Source organism: Caretta caretta, chromosome 2 (genome assembly GCF_965140235.1).
Source record: "Caretta caretta isolate rCarCar2 chromosome 2, rCarCar1.hap1, whole genome shotgun sequence".
NCBI lineage: Eukaryota > Metazoa > Chordata > Testudines > Cheloniidae > Caretta > Caretta caretta.
This window is the reverse complement of record NC_134207.1, coordinates 7,796,295-7,814,575: the sequence shown is the minus strand read 5'-3', so window position 1 is coordinate 7,814,575 and position 18,281 is coordinate 7,796,295. Positions and strand designations below refer to the sequence as shown.

Sequence of the window (18,281 nt, the reverse complement as noted above, 5' to 3'; positions counted from 1 at the left end):
ACATAAGTAAGTGACCAAAGAATGACCCTATGCCACAAGATTATGGGAAAAGATGTACCAATGGGTGGTACTGTGAAAAGTTAACTGTAAGAGTAATTTTGAGTACAAGTCACATGCACAGGGTGTTAGGTGTAGTCAGAATCACAAGAGAAAAGAAGGCTCCCAGATTGGGTAAAATGAGTCCCCTGTGGGAAACCTGCACCAAGAACCATCCCTCTACTGATGATCAATTGGCAAGGCAGACATCAGACCTTAAGAATATCATTAAGGATGTGAGTATGACTATATTTCTAACTTGTGCGTAGGTCTTTATAGGATTTCTGTATGCTTGGGTACTCATAACCTTAATTGTAACTTTAACAAAATTGACAAAACAAACTAGACCTTGTACTTCTCAATGTATGTATATGTCTTTATGTGTTCCAAGAGACAATAAATCTGAAGCAAGTAGCAGAGGTGACTTTCACTCTGCTAAGCTGGAAACTGTAGCCACCAGAGCTGAACCCACAATGGTGCAATACAACATTACTAAATTCACTTTAAATAAAATAAAAGGTTAGAAAGGACTCTTGTGAGTAAGTGGGGAAGCAGACCATAGAGCATGAATATAGGATTCCTTACAAGGTGGATTTTGACCTGAATGGGACAAACAAATTTGTAGGGTCAATGCAAGTGAACAGACTGTTCAAGGTAACTGTGATGACGGCAGCAAAGGGTCAACCCCGACAATGAAAAAAAGAGGGGGGATTGAGAAAAGTCCAGAATTCGTAGAGGAGAGGGAAGATGTAGGGATATCGGGAGCGAGATGAAATGGTAGAAGGAGAGGAGATCAAGAGAATGAGATGTGAGAGGAATGAAGAGCCTGGAAAGTGAGGAGATCAGTTGTGAATGCTTATGGAAGTGGACTGCTGGGTGGGAGGGGGCTAAGATTTTTGAAAGGGGCTGGTTGGTGTTAGTGTGTACAGAGAAGTAATGCTTCAGCTTGGAGAACAGAAAGGAGTTATGATGGGAGTACTGCTGGGAGAACACAAAGGATGCATTTAGAATAAGCAAGACATGAATTAGCAATTCAGTACATTTTGGGAGATTTATTTATTTGCGAAGGGACTGTCATGACTTGGAACCATGGGAATTTTGGCTGGTAGGAAAGTTTTGTACCTACCTCTGGGGAAGGGGTTCAAACAAATGCTTAACTGTAAAATTAAAAAATCACTGTTTTAATGTAGTTTGCTTAGAACCTTTGCAATGTTTTGAGTCCACGTCAGGACTTTTTATTTAGCTCCCATTACATTCATAGACAGAATCGCTACAGAACAGCTTTAAAATCCCCCAAATAAAACTTTCAGTCAGTGCTAATTATGAAAATGAGAAGCATATTCAGCCATACTCACTCTCCAGACACACACATCTAAGCAATAACCCACAAGAAATTAGTTACCACTTGTCTGCCATTACTCCTCAGTTGGAATTCTGACCTGTGAGCACTCCCACTCTCGTATTCCCATGAGACAAAGTAATCATGCTGTGTTACATTCACATTGCATTGCAACAATTATGTGGCATCAATTTCCAGTGACTTCTCAGCATATCATAATGCAGTCTCATGGATTAAGATGCAATCTCATTGCATCATGACACTACATCATCATAGTATGAACAAAATAAATTTGGGTTGATTTATGTGCTGGGCAAATAAGGTTCCAAGGACAAATCTATAGAAATCAAGACTGCCCTACAAATTTCAGAACAGTAGCACTCCTTTATCAGAACACAAGTAACTATGAATTGCATTGCGAGGTTCAAAATGCCAAGGGACTTCAAGAATCTGAGAAGGTAAAACTGGAGCTCAGAACAAACTAGTGGAACTTTTTTGTTTACCCTGCTGTACCTCTGTTTGACAAAAGAGAGAACATAAAAAAAATCCAGAGTCACTCTTTTTGCACATGCTGAAGCCAGCCCTTCATTGGTAGCCTCCAGATCCACTGATAGATCTGTCTATATCAAATAGTCCCAAAAGATACAGAGCATTCCTGTAAGTGAAAAGCAGGGGGTGGTAGTACAGTGCATTGGAATTTCATTTCAGGCCCACACCAACCTTCATTTCCTAATACCAGTGAAGTTGAGAAAAGCCAGCCTCTGGAGATCAGGAGTGAAGTCAGAAGATTTCATGTGGAAATGTGACCCTATGTTGCATTGCTGATAATGACTAACACTTATGACACCCTCAGCATTTTATCTCCTTCATTTTTCTTCAGAGAATGATGGAATTCAATGACCTAGATTGTTCTCTAGTCATCTGTCAGAAAAATAAATTTAAGGCAACTAATAATTAGTACATAATAAAAAGAAATGGAATCAATCATAGAATTGTAGGACTGGAAGGGACCTCGAGAAGTCTTCTAGTACAGTCCCCTGCACTCAAGGCAGGACTATGTATTATCTAGACCAGTGATTTTCAAATGTTTTTCTGGGGACACAGTTGAAGAAAATTGTTGATGCCCGTGACCCACCAGAGCTTGGGATGATGGGTTTGGGGTGTGGGAGGGGCTCAGGGCTGGAGCAGAGGGCTGCGGGGTGGGGCTGGGAATGAGGGGTTCAGGGTGTGGGCGAGGTCTCTGGGCTGGGGCAGGGGTGTGGAAGGGGGTCAGGGCTCTGGGGTACAGGAGGGGCTCTGGGTTGGGGTGGCTCAGGGCTGGAGCATGGGGTTGGGGTCTGGGAGGGGGTCAGGGCTCTGGGCTGGGGGGTGAAGGCTCTGGGCTGGGGTTGTGGTTGAGGAGTTTGGGGTGCTGGAAGGGGTTCCAGGTTGGGGGGGGGGCTTAGGACTAGGGTAGGGGATTGGGGCCCAGGGTTGGGGTATGGACTTACCTCTGGTGGCTTCCGGTCAGCGGTGCAGCCGGGGTGCACCACGGACCATGCTGCACCCTAGAAGCAGCCAGCAGCAGGTCTGGCTCCTAGATGGAGGCATGCAAGTGGCTCTGCGTGACTCTCACCTGCAGGCACCACCTCCCTAACTCCCATTGGCCGGTTGCTCAGGGCGGGGACGGCACGCAGAGCCCCGTGGCCCCCTGCCTAGAAGCCAGACCTGCTGCTGGCTGCTTCTGATGTCCTACCTTAACTGGGTAGCACCGTTGGTGGGACTTTTAACAGCCTGGTCGGCGGTGCTGACCAGAGCAAGGCGACCTGGCACCTTACATGCCGCAACCCATGACCCATGGTTTGAAAAACTCTGATCAAGACCATCCCTGCCAGGTGTTTGTCTAACCTGCTCTTAAAGATCTTCAATGATGGAGATTCCACAACCTCCCTAGGCAATTTACTCCAGTCCTTAACCACCCTGACAGTTAGCAAGTTTTTCCTAATGTCCAACCTAAACTTCCCTTGCTGCAATTTAAGCCCATTGCTTCTTGTCCTATCCTCAGAGGTTAAGAAGAACAATTTTTCTCCTTCCTCCTTGTAACAACTTTTTATGTACCTGAAAACTGTTATCATGTCCCTCCCCCAGTCTTCTCTTCTCCAGACTAAACAAATCCAATTTCTTCAATCTTCCCTCATAGGTCATGTTTTCTAGACCTTTAATCATTTTTGTTGTTCTTCTCTGGACTTTCTCCAATTTGTCCACATCTTTCCTGAAATGTGGCGCCCAGAACTGGACACAATATTCCAGTTGAGGCCTAATCAGCAGTAGAGAGGAAGAATTACTTTTCATGTTTTGCTAATACAGCCCAGAATTATGTTTGCTTTTTTTGCAAGTGTTACACTGCTGACTCCTCTGTAGCTTCTGATCACTAAGACCCGCAGATCCATTTTCGCAGTACTCCTTCCTAGCCAGTCATTTCCCATTTTGTATGTGTGCAACTGACTGTTCCTTCCTAAGTGGAGTACTTAGCATTTGTCCTTATTGAATTTCATCCTGTTTACTTCAGATCATTTCTCCAGTTAGTCCGGATCATTTTGACTTTTAATCCTATCCTCCAAAGCACTTGCAACCAATCCCAGTTTAGGATTGCTTGCAAACTTTATAAGCTTATTATCTAAATCATTGATGAAGATATTGAACAGAACCAAACCCAGAACTGATCCCTGCTGGGCCCCACTCATTATGCCCTTCCAGCTTGACTGTGAACCACTGATAACAACTCTAGAAATGGTTTTCCAACCAGTTATGCACCCACCTTACAGTAGCTCCATCTATGTAGTATTTTCCTAGTTTGTTTACGAGAAGGTCATGCGAGACAGTATCAAAAGCCTTACTAAAGTCAAGTTATACCACATCTGCCGCTTCCCCATTATCCACTAGGCTTGTTACCCTGACAAAGAAAGCTAGTAGGTTGGTCTGACATAATTTGTTCTTGACAAATCTGTGCTGACTGTATCACTGTATTATCTTCTAGGTGTTTGCAAATTGATTGCTTAATTATTTGCTCCATTATCTTTCCAGGTACTGAAGTTAAGCTGATTGGTCTGTAATTCCCCAGGTTGTCCTTATTTCACTTTTTAGAGATGGGCAGTATATTTCCCCTTTTCCAGTCCTCTGAAATCTCTCCCATCTTCCATGATAATCGCTAATGGGTTAGCTATCTCTTCAGTCAGCTCCTTGAGTATTCTAGGATGTATTTCATCAGGCCCTGGTGACTTGAAGACATCTAGCTTGTGTAAGTAATTTTTAACTTGTTCTTTCCCTATTTTGGCCTCTGATCCTACCACATTTTCACTGGCATTCCTTATGTTAGACATCCAATTGCTACTAACCTTTTTGGTGAAAACTGAAACAAAGAAGTCATTTAGCACTTCTGCCATTTCTACATTTTCTTTTATTGTTTCCCTACTCCCCTCCATTGAGTAATGGATCTATCCTGTCCTTGGTCTTCCCCTTGTTTCTAATGTATTTGTACAATGTTTTCTTGTTACCCTTTGTGTCTCTAGAATTATAGATTCATAGCAACATTGGGCTGGAAGGGACCTTGAGAAGTCATCTAGTCTAGCTCCTTGTGCTATAGCAGGACCAAGTAAACTTAGAACATCCCTGAAAAGTGTTTGTTCAACTTGTTTTTAAAAGCTTCCAGTGATGGGGACTCCACGACCTCCCTTGAAAGCCTATTCCAGAGCTTGACTACCCTTAGAGTTAGAAAGTTTTTTCAAATATTTAACCTAAATCTCCCTTGCTGCAGATTAAGCGCCTTACTTTTTGTCCTACCTTCCGTGGACATGGAGAGCATTTGATCATTGTCCTCTTTATAACAACCCTGAACATACTGGAAGACTGTTATCAGGTCCCCCCTTAGTTTTCTTTTCTCAAGACTAAGGATGCCCCGTTTTTTTAACCTTTCCTGACAGGTCAGGTTTTCTAAACCTTTGATAATTTTTGTTGCTCTCCTTTGGACTCTTTCCAATTTGTCCATATCTTTCCTAAAGTGTGGTGCCTAGAACTGGACAAAGTACTCCAGCTGGGGCCTCATTGGTACCGAGTAGTGCGAGATAATTACCTTCTGTGTCTTACATACAACACGCTTGTTAATACATCCCAGAATCATGTTAGTGTTTTTTGCAGCTACATCATATTGACAACTCATATTCAGTTTGTGGTCATCTATGAAGGTTAAGCCTGTCCAACGCTGAACACAGTAATATCAGGCCACTGAATACCCTCACTAAAATAATTAACTCGGTTATGCCTCTGGGCTAACGTAGCACCTCTTTCACTCATAATATCATGGTCAGCAGAAATTCACCCACCACTTCCCATTTGTAGTGCAGATACAGCATGCCAGATCTCAACTAGTGTAAATCAGAAGTCAATGGAGCTACACAGATTTACAGCAGTAGCCAAGGATTCAAGACACACTATTAGAATATTATTTCTCTTCATTTAACTCCTGGATAGGTACAGAGAGTATGTGTATTCACCTTTATCTACAGTAGGTATATGAGCCCCTGTCACCATATCTGACCACTTCAAAATCTTTAAAATATTTATCTTCACAATATGAGGTGGGAAAGTGCTATTTTCCCTGCTATACATCTGGGGAAATGAAAAACAGAGAGACTAAGGCCCAGATTCGTAAAGGTATTTAGGCATTGCTGCACTCAGCATTACAACACCTAACTGATTTAGGAACATAATTCCAGTTTTCTAAAAGGATTTAGGCAATACCTAAAGACTTTAAAAATCTGGGCCTAAATGACTTGCCCAAGGTCACTCAGAAAATCTGTTGGGGAACTGGGACTTGAACCCACACCTCAAACCCTCACCCCCAAGTCTTAAGATAGTGCCCTAACCACTGGAGAAGCTATTATTTTCTGCTACTAGAGAGATAAATTATTATTCAAGTACACTTACATACACAGAGATGTGTTCATACATCCATACACACATTATGAAGCAGATGCCCCTCTTCTGCAAGTACATCTGTGGCAAATTGAACAAGTCTCCATGCACAAACTCAAACAGGGGAGGCCGCAAAGCCATTAAAGATAAGCTACAGTGTGTTTCTCGCATGGGTTTTATGTAATGAGAAATTTCCAGTTTCCTCCATATAGATAGATAGACAGATAGGAGGGAGGATGGGGGGAGTCACAGCAGAGGAGCAAAATGCTGTTGTCAGCACAGATATCACAGGCTGAGGGGAAAACAGTTGCATAAGTGAAGTACCAGGGCAAAGTTGCTTAGCCGGAGCATACTTGTATTTGCTTAAATATTTTATCACTGGCTGAAAACTATTTTGTAAGAGTTAAAGAAAAGCTATTTACCTATGCTTTGTTATGGTCATCTCTGGGTTGAGGCCAGTGGTCCATGTTGCATTGCTGAAGCTATGTTCTATGCTCTGCTTAAACACTATGCTAAGTAACTCATCACTTTAACTTTATTCCCAACAGAGATCCCTTTATTAAGGACTACAGTCGGTCTCAAACGCAAATATTTCAACACATTCATAAAGAATATAAAGAAGAGATACATAACAAATGCATGTGAGCCAGCCTGCATTTATAGGAGAACCCCAACTTGCCATAGGTTGTGGGTAATAGGGGTATACAATGGCAAACTGACAGTTTAATAAAACAAGGAAGCTACACAGAGAGATAGTGTGGAGCAGCGCAACAAATTCTAATGGCTTTAAAGGGTGTGACATTCCAACCAGTGCAGCCCCTTTCAACCCAAGTGATCTACAAAGTCATCCAGCTCATCAGTCTGTCTCAAGTATGTATTTATAAACATCCAACACTAAGTACATAAAACGGTGGTTTAGTTTTACATAGTATTATCCATACAGGACATTCTGTTCACTATGCTATGCACTTGAGGGATCTGGAATGTAGACTCTATGAAGAGGCCAGAGTAAAATCCCATGGATCGCATCTAAAGTTTGTTGACAGTGAAATTCTGTTAAGCAGAGTTCAGTAATCTTGGGTTGTTCCAGGCAAGTGGGGTACTTCATGAACATAGCCAATTTATTCCAACCACAACATTGCCTATAATACATTATTGCCTAGAGATTTGTGCATAAATGTGCGCTTCTGCCCCAAACATATATTCAGTGTTCCCCCTCTATAGATGTCAATGTTCCGCAGAAATGCTTCTGCCCGAACAGACAGTATTATTACGTGCCTAATCACCTACAGTACCTATGATCAGAGAATCAGGGCAGACTCTAAAAAGCATACTACTTCATCTCCTGTGAACAGAATCCTGCAGTCTCCACTCGGGCAAAACTCTTAATGAGTTTTGCTGAGTAAGATCTTCAGAATTATGCCCTATATTAATTAGCAAAGAGAAGGTTCTGTTCACTCACGTGTAATCTAAGCTATAATTTTTCATAAAAATGCCTACAAGTTTGGATACAAGCAACTAACTTTGGGCTTTCATACATTTATGTTTCAGAAAAACAAAGTTTACCTTAACAACTTTTGGTCTGTCTAATCCAATGTACGTAATAATGAAGTTTTAATGGATTTGGGATTTTTTTCCCTCCTGTCTTCATGCCTAGGAAGTATTTAGCTCAAAAAGTCAAGCTGTTCTTTTTGGTCCAGCTATTTTCAAACAAGACTAATTTTTTTTTAGTGTAATTTACTCTTGCTCTGATGCAAACAAAATGAAAATTGCCTTAAAAAGTGCTGAACACCATTTCCTTACCCATTATTTACCAACTGCATCTTGTCTGCTGGCAACACTGAGTTGCTTGATTATAGAGAAACATTCCAGTAAGAAGAACATATATGCTTAAATGATGCACTCTTTATGCCACCCTTCCAAGAACAACAGTAGCTAATTGCTCAGTTTCCTACTGGGAAATGTCTCTTTAATATGCAGATCTCTAAATGACTACTCCAAATCCAAGTTGCCAACACTAGTCATTTAATCATATGAAAGACTTTAGCTTTCACTTATACTACTCTTTATTATACTTCCATGTAGTGCAAGAACACAGCAGAGTTTCTGCCATGTGCTCATGGAAATAAAACAGCTTTCAACTGTTTTATTTTAAATAATGTTACTGAATGTATCTATAGGATTTTTTAGACCAACTTACTTGGTGCTGACTGGCTTTAGCCAACTGCTGATTGGCTGATTCTACATTAGAAGATGCAGTCTCAATGTTGGCTTCAATACTATCTGTAAATTAAGATAATAGAAGGTAATTACATGGTACAAAGCTAAAGGAATAATTCACACCAACAACAATGCAGCGATTTAATGGTGGGGGGGAGGGCATGAACAAACAGGAAAGATCCACACATCCTTTTGTTTGCGAGTTTGGAAAACTAGGGGGTGCTCATAAGGGTCACCCAAAATTTAGCAAAAAGAAGGAGCCTAAATCATCACAGTCAGAGGCAGAGTAATGGGTGAATATCATACAAAATGGAGAGGTTATGGGCCTGGAAAGAATGGAAAGAATCCCATGGACTCCAATAGATCAGGGCTTCTATAGGACTGGTAATCTCATTGGATGAAAGTTACATTCTAAAATGGGATACAGGAGGTATACTATGTTTGTGCTTCTTGATTTGTCCTGCTGTAAAGATCTTCACTTTTTACCTCTGAGTGAAGAAAAAACATTGGGAATAGAAGGTTTAATAACTACAGAGCGCAGCCAGTTGGGGGGAAAAATCAATACATGCCAGTCAAAGAAAGCAATGTTTTAAATGGACACCAGTCCTGTGTTTAGAAACCAACATCTATGTTGCAAAAGCTGCAATTAAGAGTTAGATTGTGTTTCAAATATAAATATCACAGTCATGGCCAAATCATTCCCTCAGAGACGTGCACACAGCGACTACTGATCTCAGTGGGAGTTGCCCGTTTGCATTGTAGAGGAGAAAGCATACCACTGGGTAGATATAAATCACCTGGGGGAAAGTACTATAGGCAGAAAGTTGAGAATAAGATTTCAGGGCTTGATCCAACTCTCTATAAAGTCAATGGAAAGACTTTACATGACATCATTAGGAAATTGAATGGATCCTTGGTACAGAAAATTGGTTTAATTAATTCATTCTTCTATTTTCAAAACAGAGAACATTAAAAAAGGACATTTCTGTGGAGTGCGGGAAACTGAGCTTTCAGATGCTGTTATGCACTCATAGATACTTTTCAGAAGATTTGTTTTATTCTGTTTTGTAAATGAAACAATTTTTAAGGCTGCTAATACACTTGGGCACTTTTGATACCTTAAAGAAAATGAAATGAGTTTAACGTGTGGAAACCTACTCAAAAGCATTCATCACAACTTGGGGAGGAGGTCCTACTCTTTTTATTCTTTAATACATGCACCTGAATTAGCAGAGCAGAAACTCTACGGGCAGTGCTATTAAGGATTGAGATGCCTTAATTTAACGGCCAAATCCTGAGCATCTCAAACAGTTTTTAACCAAGGACCTGACCCTGCAACAGAGGCCTGAGCCTGTGCAGAGATCCACTTTAGTCGCTGGTTTCTGACCAAATCGTCCTTTTTGCACAGTCAGCGGGAATGGAGTGAAAACTGCATGATGAGCTCAGGGTTTGGCCCAGAAGCCTATCAAATTTGCCTTTATAAGGACAGATGAGAGCTATTATGATTCTGTCTATCTATCAGCCCCAAAGGGTTCATTTACAGTCTTATGTTAATTCTAGTATACTGCTGGAATAATGACTGATTCTTTTCTCCCCTTTTTGTTTTCAGTGCTAGCAGAAAATAATGGCATTAAATCACTCTCACACACATGTTCAAAACCACTACCATCCAGTGCAACCTCTGATCTCTCTTCTGTTGGACACTCTTAAGTCAGCTCACAGTGCCTGGGTATTTCAGGAGTCTCTAGCAGTAGATCATCATACAGACAATGAAAAAAAGCATGCCCTTTCCATCTGAAACCAAAGAGTTGGGGTGGGAAAAGCAGAGTGGTGCCTGAGCATGTTCTTTAGGGCAGGGAAAGCTGTATGGGGCTGGGAGTGTCTCTCTCTTGATGTCTGTCTAGCTATGGGAATTTAATCAGTGCTTGGTAAATAGCAATTAACATGTGTGTCCAGCTTCCATGGTCGTCCATACAGGCTTGTCTACACTGGGAAATTACATTGTGCTAGAACACACTCTGAGGAGTCAAGGTAGATGACGTGATGCTAAATGTGACTTAGCACATAGCATAGACAGGGAATATCAGGTGTAACATTTTGTCAGCTAGTTGTGGTTAGCCCTAAGGTTGATGAATCCTGGTCACATGCCACGTGAGGAACATTGTGCATATGCTCGGAATATCGTGACCAGCTGGGACAATGCTAAACAGGACAGTGCTTGTCTACAGAGATTCTCAGCTGGTATAATAAGTGCAGCTCCATGGAAGTCAATGGAGCTACAACAGTTTACACGAGCTGATCCTAACTGTCTCATGTTCTGTTACCATAACTCCACAATGTACAAGGTCGTGCTCTTGTACAGCATAATCTCCCAGTTTGGACAAGGCCTGGGAATTAGACACATGTACCTGGGTTGGAGAGAGGGGACATGACACAAGGTAAATAAGGTAACAAGTGACAATCAGAAACAAGCCATAGCAGGTAACAGGAGACATGCTCATTTTGGGAGCATAAAGCAAGGCAAGGTTGCCAGTTTATAGGAGATATATTTAAAGAGGACAAAAAGAAAAGGAGTACTTGTGGCACCTTAGAGACTAACCAATTTATTTGAGCATAAGCTTTCGTGAGCTACAGCTTATGCTCAAATAAATTGGTTAGTCTCTAAGGTGCCACAAGTACTCCTTTTCTTTTTGCACATACAGACTAACATGGCTGTTACTCTGAAACCTGTCATTAAAAAGGACAGTCACTCTTTGTCCGATAATAGAACAGCCTTATATGGAAATTCAGAAAAAGTTGAGTAATCTGATTCGTCTAATCAAAGCAAAACAGCTTGTTGTTTTCTGCCCTAGTGTTACCTAGGATCCCAGGACATTACACCTCTTCTTTCATGAACAGCTGCAATTTAACAGGCCCTTTTCCTAGGGAAATAACTTTTTAAGCATGGAAAAGCAACACAAAATTCTTTAGATTCCATGATGATTTTTTCAGGACAACCAGCATCATGCTTTGCAAACACTACATGTTAAATTAGTCCACAATGCAAACACCCAGAGTACAAGGAATCTTTACTGAATGATTACCCAAACGTTACATACGTTACATACGTAATGGTGTGATGTTACAGAGGAAAAGCAAAAAACTGGGCAAGCAGCCTGCCCAGCTGGCAGGTTCCTCTAATGTCCAGAACTCCAGCTTTGCCAGGAGTACAAAAGATTTGAGATGAAAGGTCCTAATTAACATTTGCTATAGTAGCTTGCAATCCTAAGGGGCAGGGAAAAAAAAAAAAAAAGACTACAGAGCTAGCACTGCATGAAAAATGAGGCATACATAGGTAATATGGTGGGCTTGTCCTCACTGCTAAAAAAGATGCAACATACTAACATGTATGAATTATCCCAAGGAAAAAAAAAACATAGTGAAGACCAGGCATTTTAGTTTTACCGTAAGTCAGCCCCTGGAAGAGGTATAGAGCTGTTAAAGACATGATTTACCAGGCAGTAAAACTGAAGTGCCTGGTCTTCTCTGTGGTTTTACCTCAGGGCAGCTCATGCGTGTTAGCTACCCTGAGGTAAAAAATGCACCTTTTTTAGCAGCGAAGACAAGTCCTGGGCAAACTAGTGATTTCCACTGATTTCCACATAAGGGAGAGAGGGTGAGAGAGATGTAGTTTAGGTGTCAAAACACAAACACGGTAGCCAAGAATTACTGGCCAGATCATCCAGCCAATTATCTGTCCACCACTTCACTGATTTTAATAGGAGGTCCTGCATGCACACAACAGGATGATCCCAACTACAATGACTCATTGAGTGACGTAAGCCAAGTCACTTGGGCTGTGATTTTCAAACGGGCCTTAATCCTTCCTACCACACAAGGGTATTAATCAAGGATTATTAAATGTTTTGAAGAGAACAAAATTACAGAAGTGCTAAGCATTGTGATTTGCATTTTATTTCTTTACAGTGATACCCTGTTGTGACAGAGAGCTGGGAAACAACAGCTGATCCAGCACTCTGGCCACTGCATCTCTGATTAGTTGCTCTGGGGTAGAACTGATTAAGAAGAACTGGGCCTAATTGATGGATTGGGCTGCGCTTTGGAGTGCTAAAAGGCTAATTAGTCCTTTAGGCAGAAAGTAAAAAAGAAAGGGGAAGGTGGGGAAGGAGAGAGAGGGAAGCTTTCAGAGTCACAGCCCAGAGGGATCTCCCAGGAGGAAGATCCTTTCTATGTCACCTCTCCTTGGCTAAGGGAGTTAAGGACTGTATGAAACTGTAAACAGGGAACTGCACTCCTCTGTGAAAGTGGTGGGGAAAACACTGCAAAATAAACCACATAAGGTGCTGACCTGAATAAGGTCTCCAACTATTTGTAACTTCAAAAGAGACCAGAATGAGACCCTACCCTGTCACACCTCTGCTTAAGGTCACCTGCTGTCTATGATCAACCCATGTTAATGGACAGCAAAATCTTCTATGTGAAATTACATAAGTGAAAGTGAATTCCATACTTAATAAGAAAAGGAGTACTTGTGGCACCTTAGAGACTAACCAATTTATTTGAGCATGAGCTTTCGTGAGCTACAGCTCACTTCATCAGATGTTTACCGTGGAAACTGCAGCAGACTTTATATACACACAGAGAATATGAAACAATACCTCCTCCCACCCTACTGTCCTGCTGGTAATAGCTTATCTAAAGTGATCAACAGGTGGGCCATTTCCAGCACAAATCCAGGTTTTCTCACCCTCCACCCCCCCACACAAATTCACTCTCCTGCTGGTGCTAGCCCATCCAAAGTGACAACTCTTTACATAATCAAGTCGGGCTATTTCCTGCATAGATCCAGGTTTTCTCACATCCCCCCCACCCCCATACACACACAAACTCACTCTCCTGCTGGTAATAGGTCATCTAAACTGACCACTCTCCAAGTTTAAATCCAAGTTAAACCAGAACATCGGGGGGGGGGGGGGGGTAGGAAAAAACAAGAGGAAACAAGCTACCTTGCATAATGACTTAGCCACTCCCAGTCTCTATTTAAGCCTAAATTAATAGTATCCAATTTGCAAATGAATTTCAATTCAGCAGTTTCTCGCTGGAGTCTGGATTTGAAGTTTTTTTGTTTTAAGATAGCGACCTTCATGTCTGTGATTGCGTGACCAGAGAGACTGAAGTGTTCTCCGACTGGTTTATGAATGTTATAATTCTTGACATCTGATTTGTGTCCATTTATTCTTTTACGTAGAGACTGTCCAGTTTGACCAATGTACATGGCAGAGGGGCATTGCTGGCACATGATGGCATATATCACATTGGTGGATGTGCAGGTGAACGAGCCTCTGATAGTGTGGCTGATGTTATTAGGCCCTGTGATGGTGTCCCCTGAATAGACATGTGGGCACAATTGGCAACGGGCTTTGTTGCAAGGATAAGTTCCTGGGTTAGTGGTTCTGTTGTGTGGTATGTGGTTGTTGGTGAGTATTTGCTTCAGGTTGCGGGGCTGTCTGTAGGCAAGGACTGGCCTGTCTCCCAAGACTTGTGAGAGTGTTGGGTCATCCTTTAGGATAGGTTGTAGATCCTTAATAATGCGTTGGAGGGGTTTTAGTTGGGGGCTGAAGGTGACCGCTAGTGGCGTTCTGTTTCAAGCAGGAGAGTGAATTTGTGTGGGGGGGTGGAGGGTGAGAAAACCTGGATTTGTGCTGGAAATGGCCCACCTGTTGATCACTTTAGATAAGCCATTACCAGCAGGACAGTGGGGTGGGAGGAGGTATTCTTTCATATTCTCTGTGTGTATATAAAGTCTGCTGCAGTTTCCACGGTAAACATCTGATGAAGTGAGCTGTAGCTCACGAAAGCTCATGCTCAAATAAATTGGTTAGTCTCTAAGGTGCCACAAGTACTCCTTTTCTTTTTGCGAATACAGACTAACACGGCTGTTCCTCTGAAACCTGTCCATACTTAATGGCACCTAAGTCAAAGTGCTCAGGGTGGTGGGTTTTTTCATTTTTTTGTTGCACTGTGTTGAACAGTCACTGGTTTTAATAGGACAAAATCAGGATCCCCACAATGGCCATTATTAATTGGTTTCACTGGGTAGGTATTTGTGTGAGGGCTGGTTGAAGAACAGGAGAAAGATTTTGCAAACACATTTAAAATTGCTTCTTGTTTGCAGGGTTTGAAATGGGTCCATTTTGTTTTCCAAAACATTTTTCATGACATTTCTTTAAACAAAATGATTACTATATTTTTATCAAAAAAATTTCCATAAAAAATGTCAGTAAAAATACAGTGTGAGACACTGTGAAAAATGGAACATAATGTCAAAATGTTCCTTTTTTGAATAAAGGCCACTTTTCGATGAAAATGCTTTAGTGAGAAAAATTTCAACCAGTTCTAATTTGTACATAGTATGAATCAAGTCTTGTGTCATTCTTTAGGGTCTGTGACTGTGAGGTGCTGAGAATCCTTAACTCAAAGAGCACTTCACAGGACACATCGTGTTTTGCTCCGTGCTGGATTGGGGACTTACCTCTCATTGATAGATATGGGAGTTCTTCCAAAATAAAACTTAAAATGACAGTGTTTGGTCATATCAAAATGTGTGTAAATCCATATGCAAAATCAGGTCTATAGAGTATGTAATATATGTGCTCTCCCAATTTATAAATTAAGGTAAGTGGATCAGGTTGACGTAATGAGGTACAATTTGTAGCTCCCTGAGCCATCAAGACCTGGGGGTATTAATCCCCAATGGAAGGCAGACAGCATCCACATCTCTACGCTATCCAAGGGTTTCTCATGGGAGATGGCAGCTCTCGTTTCTGCAAAGGGTAACAGAAAAGACCCCTGCCAAGGTGTTGTGCCAAATGAGTGAACCAAGCCAGCACTTTTTAGAAATCTTGCTATTGACTCCTTGAAGATCAAAGTGGAGCAGACGTTATAACCACCATGAAATGCCACAATCTGCTGCTTGCTGGATTTGCCTTCTTCAAGGGCCCTGTGCCCTAGTTTATACCAGCAGAAGTGGGTGTCAAGTAGTGTACTAATATTAACATGACTTTAGTCCCAGACAAAGCAGTGATTTGCACTGCTTTGTAAATGACAGATGCCCTTAAGATGTGGTTTGGAAATATTTAAACCTCCATAAAACCTATGCAAATTGCAGAATTATATCATAGTGTCAATAGCTTATCATTTATGCAAAATTCATTTTACATGCATTATCAAGCTCAGAATATTTTGCAAGTCCATTCAAACCTATAATTATGCCAAAATAAATAAAAATAAAATCTCAGAGACCCAAATGTATAATCTATCTACTCCTATAACTCAGTGGATTTATCCAAAGGTGTCAACTCTTCCCAGTCAGAGGAAAATATCAAGACAATGTGTCCGATACATTTAAAAAAAGGGTGTGTATGTTTGCTTGTTATTTTGGAAAGGCTGAATTTTGCCTCCAAAGTAAAATCCATGATATTTATGATTTGTCTTTCCCTTGCAGTGGTTGATTTGATTTACTTAACCTATTTGTAACATGCTATCCCACACTCTACCCTTATAAGATAGAATGTGATGCCTACCAGCAGAAATAAACCAACAACTCAGCTGCTTGTACATTTATGACCCTACCAGCTCAATCCCAGGACTTCTGGGAGTTCAGAGCACAGCAATGCAGCTTCCTGATAACAACTTCAGATGAACGGGGCTGCATATTCACAGCAGTAGAGAATTCTACTGGTGGCAAAAAACAAAACAAAACAACATCATAAAAAGAAGAGACCCTCGTCCACGCAGCTAGTTTCTTGTACAAAATTAGTTGGCTCATTAGCTGCAACTACACCAATCCAGTCACATTAAGAAGATCAAATACAGAACAGCAGACACATCTTTAGGCATTAGTAAACGTATAAGTCTGTAATCACCCATTACTCTTTTCTTTACAAAACACAGGCATTGTCTTTCTAACACCATTAGCATTATAAAAAGAATGTGCAACCAATAAGGTAAGAGACAGAAACTCAGAGACAAAGACTTCTAAACACAGAGCCATAAAACAGGAAGACTCATACATTCCTTGCACCCCCTACCACTATAGGTGAAATGAGAAGAACAGAGAAGATTAAACAAACCTCTGCCTGCCTCCTGAGAGAAACGCTATTACAATGCATGGTACTGTTTAAGTACTCCTTTTCTTTTTGTGAATACAGACTAACATGGCATGCTACTCTGAAACCTATAATAAAACTGTTAGTCACAATCATGTTGAGAAGAAGACAGAGTAAACTGGCTCCAAAGTATACACTTTTGGTTCAACAGATTCTGGGTTATGCCTTCAAAATACAATGAAAAATGTGTGCCTCATATGAAATAGATAAATAGCAACTTCAGAAAGACTTGGATGCCACTGTGCACAACTTCTGCAGAAGTGGTGCCCTGCACTGACACATAACTCCATGTCTTACCCCAGGAACGGTTAGACATGAAAGAGCCAAGTGAGGATTCTGCAGTGCACAGAGAACCAACGAATGCTTAAATATATCCATCAATATAATTGTCTCCTCTGATATTTAGGAAGTTTTACCAACTGAATGGATATGAATATGTAGACCCCATTCTGTTGTACAAAGGTTACCAGAATGTTAAATCCAGGTATTCAGGGACCATTCCCAGGATGCATTCATTTTTCAGATTCCCAACTGAGCTACAGGACAGTTTAGTTAATGATCCAGCTGTCTGATTTTCCAACTTCTCTCGTTTTATTGTATTTGACAGCAGACTCCATTCAGTCTCCAGAGGACTCTTCATAACAAAGAAATTTCTGTGCCACGAAGCGATCAGTCACGGAACATACATGAAGAGTCTTCCAAAGGGACATGAAGAGGCTTGCAGAGGACAGGAGTGATGGCTCTTTCTGGTGGATCCCAGGATGGTGTGTAAACTCTATTAAGCATGCTACATGTTAAATCCTATGACTCTGCAAATGAAGCGTCACTCTTTTGAAAAGACATCAGCCTTCAAGTCAAGATGGAAGTACCCAGCTATGGGAAATGATGCTGGCCAAACAGGGCTGGTTCCAGGGGACAGAAGAGGCTGGTGCAGGATGCTCCCCCAACCCCCAAAACAAATAATCTCAGTGATCCCACATTTACATCAATACAAACACATTTCCCTTCCATAGAGTCATTTATTAAGACTGGGGGGAAATGACAATGCTGCATTCAAACTAATATCAGCCCAGCTCAAGGACTACATTTATTGACCCACCGGGACAATTTTCTCTCTCCCTCAATGTAAGAAGAAGATGAACCAACTACCACATTTCTCCTGTTTCCTGGGCAGGCCTGTACGCTCTAGATGGTAGACACCAGGTGTGTGAATTCTCTAAACTATTCAAGCCTCCATATCAGGCTGCATTACTGAATTTCCCTTCCTCAGCCTTATTATTCTTAGTCCGAGATGTCCAGACTTCAGGACGTGGTTAAGTGCAATTTCAGCATCAACCAAAATCTAAAACCCACGCAACTCAGACTCAGCAACAGGAGAAGGCGGATGGGTGGCAAATGTGACAATAAGACATGGAAGAAAAACAGGGGTGAAGAAAGTTCTCATCTTCATGTCACACAGCTTCCTTTCCCTGCCAGCAGGTCTTGCTGTGAAAGTTGTACACCGTTGATCTGTACACCTTTAGGTATGGCAAAGAGGTAGCTGGAGCTGGCGAATAAAGCATAGAGTG

At 41.4% G+C, this 18,281-nt stretch overlaps 1 protein-coding gene across 9 annotated transcripts in view; it reads right to left on the bottom strand.

Moving 5' to 3' along the window:
* Positions 1-18,281, bottom strand: part of TSNARE1 (t-SNARE domain containing 1) — a 719,956-nt gene that overhangs the window by 194,930 nt on the left and 506,745 nt on the right. For 8 of the 9 annotated variants that reach the window (XM_048841786.2, XM_048841780.2, XM_048841783.2 and 5 more), the window contains one exon: positions 8,526-8,608. The exons of the other annotated variant lie outside the window; for it this stretch is intronic. In XM_048841786.2, the coding sequence (XP_048697743.1) occupies positions 8,526-8,608 (83 nt within the window). The remainder of the gene's footprint in view (positions 1-8,525; positions 8,609-18,281) is intronic. 9 annotated transcript variants of the gene reach the window in all.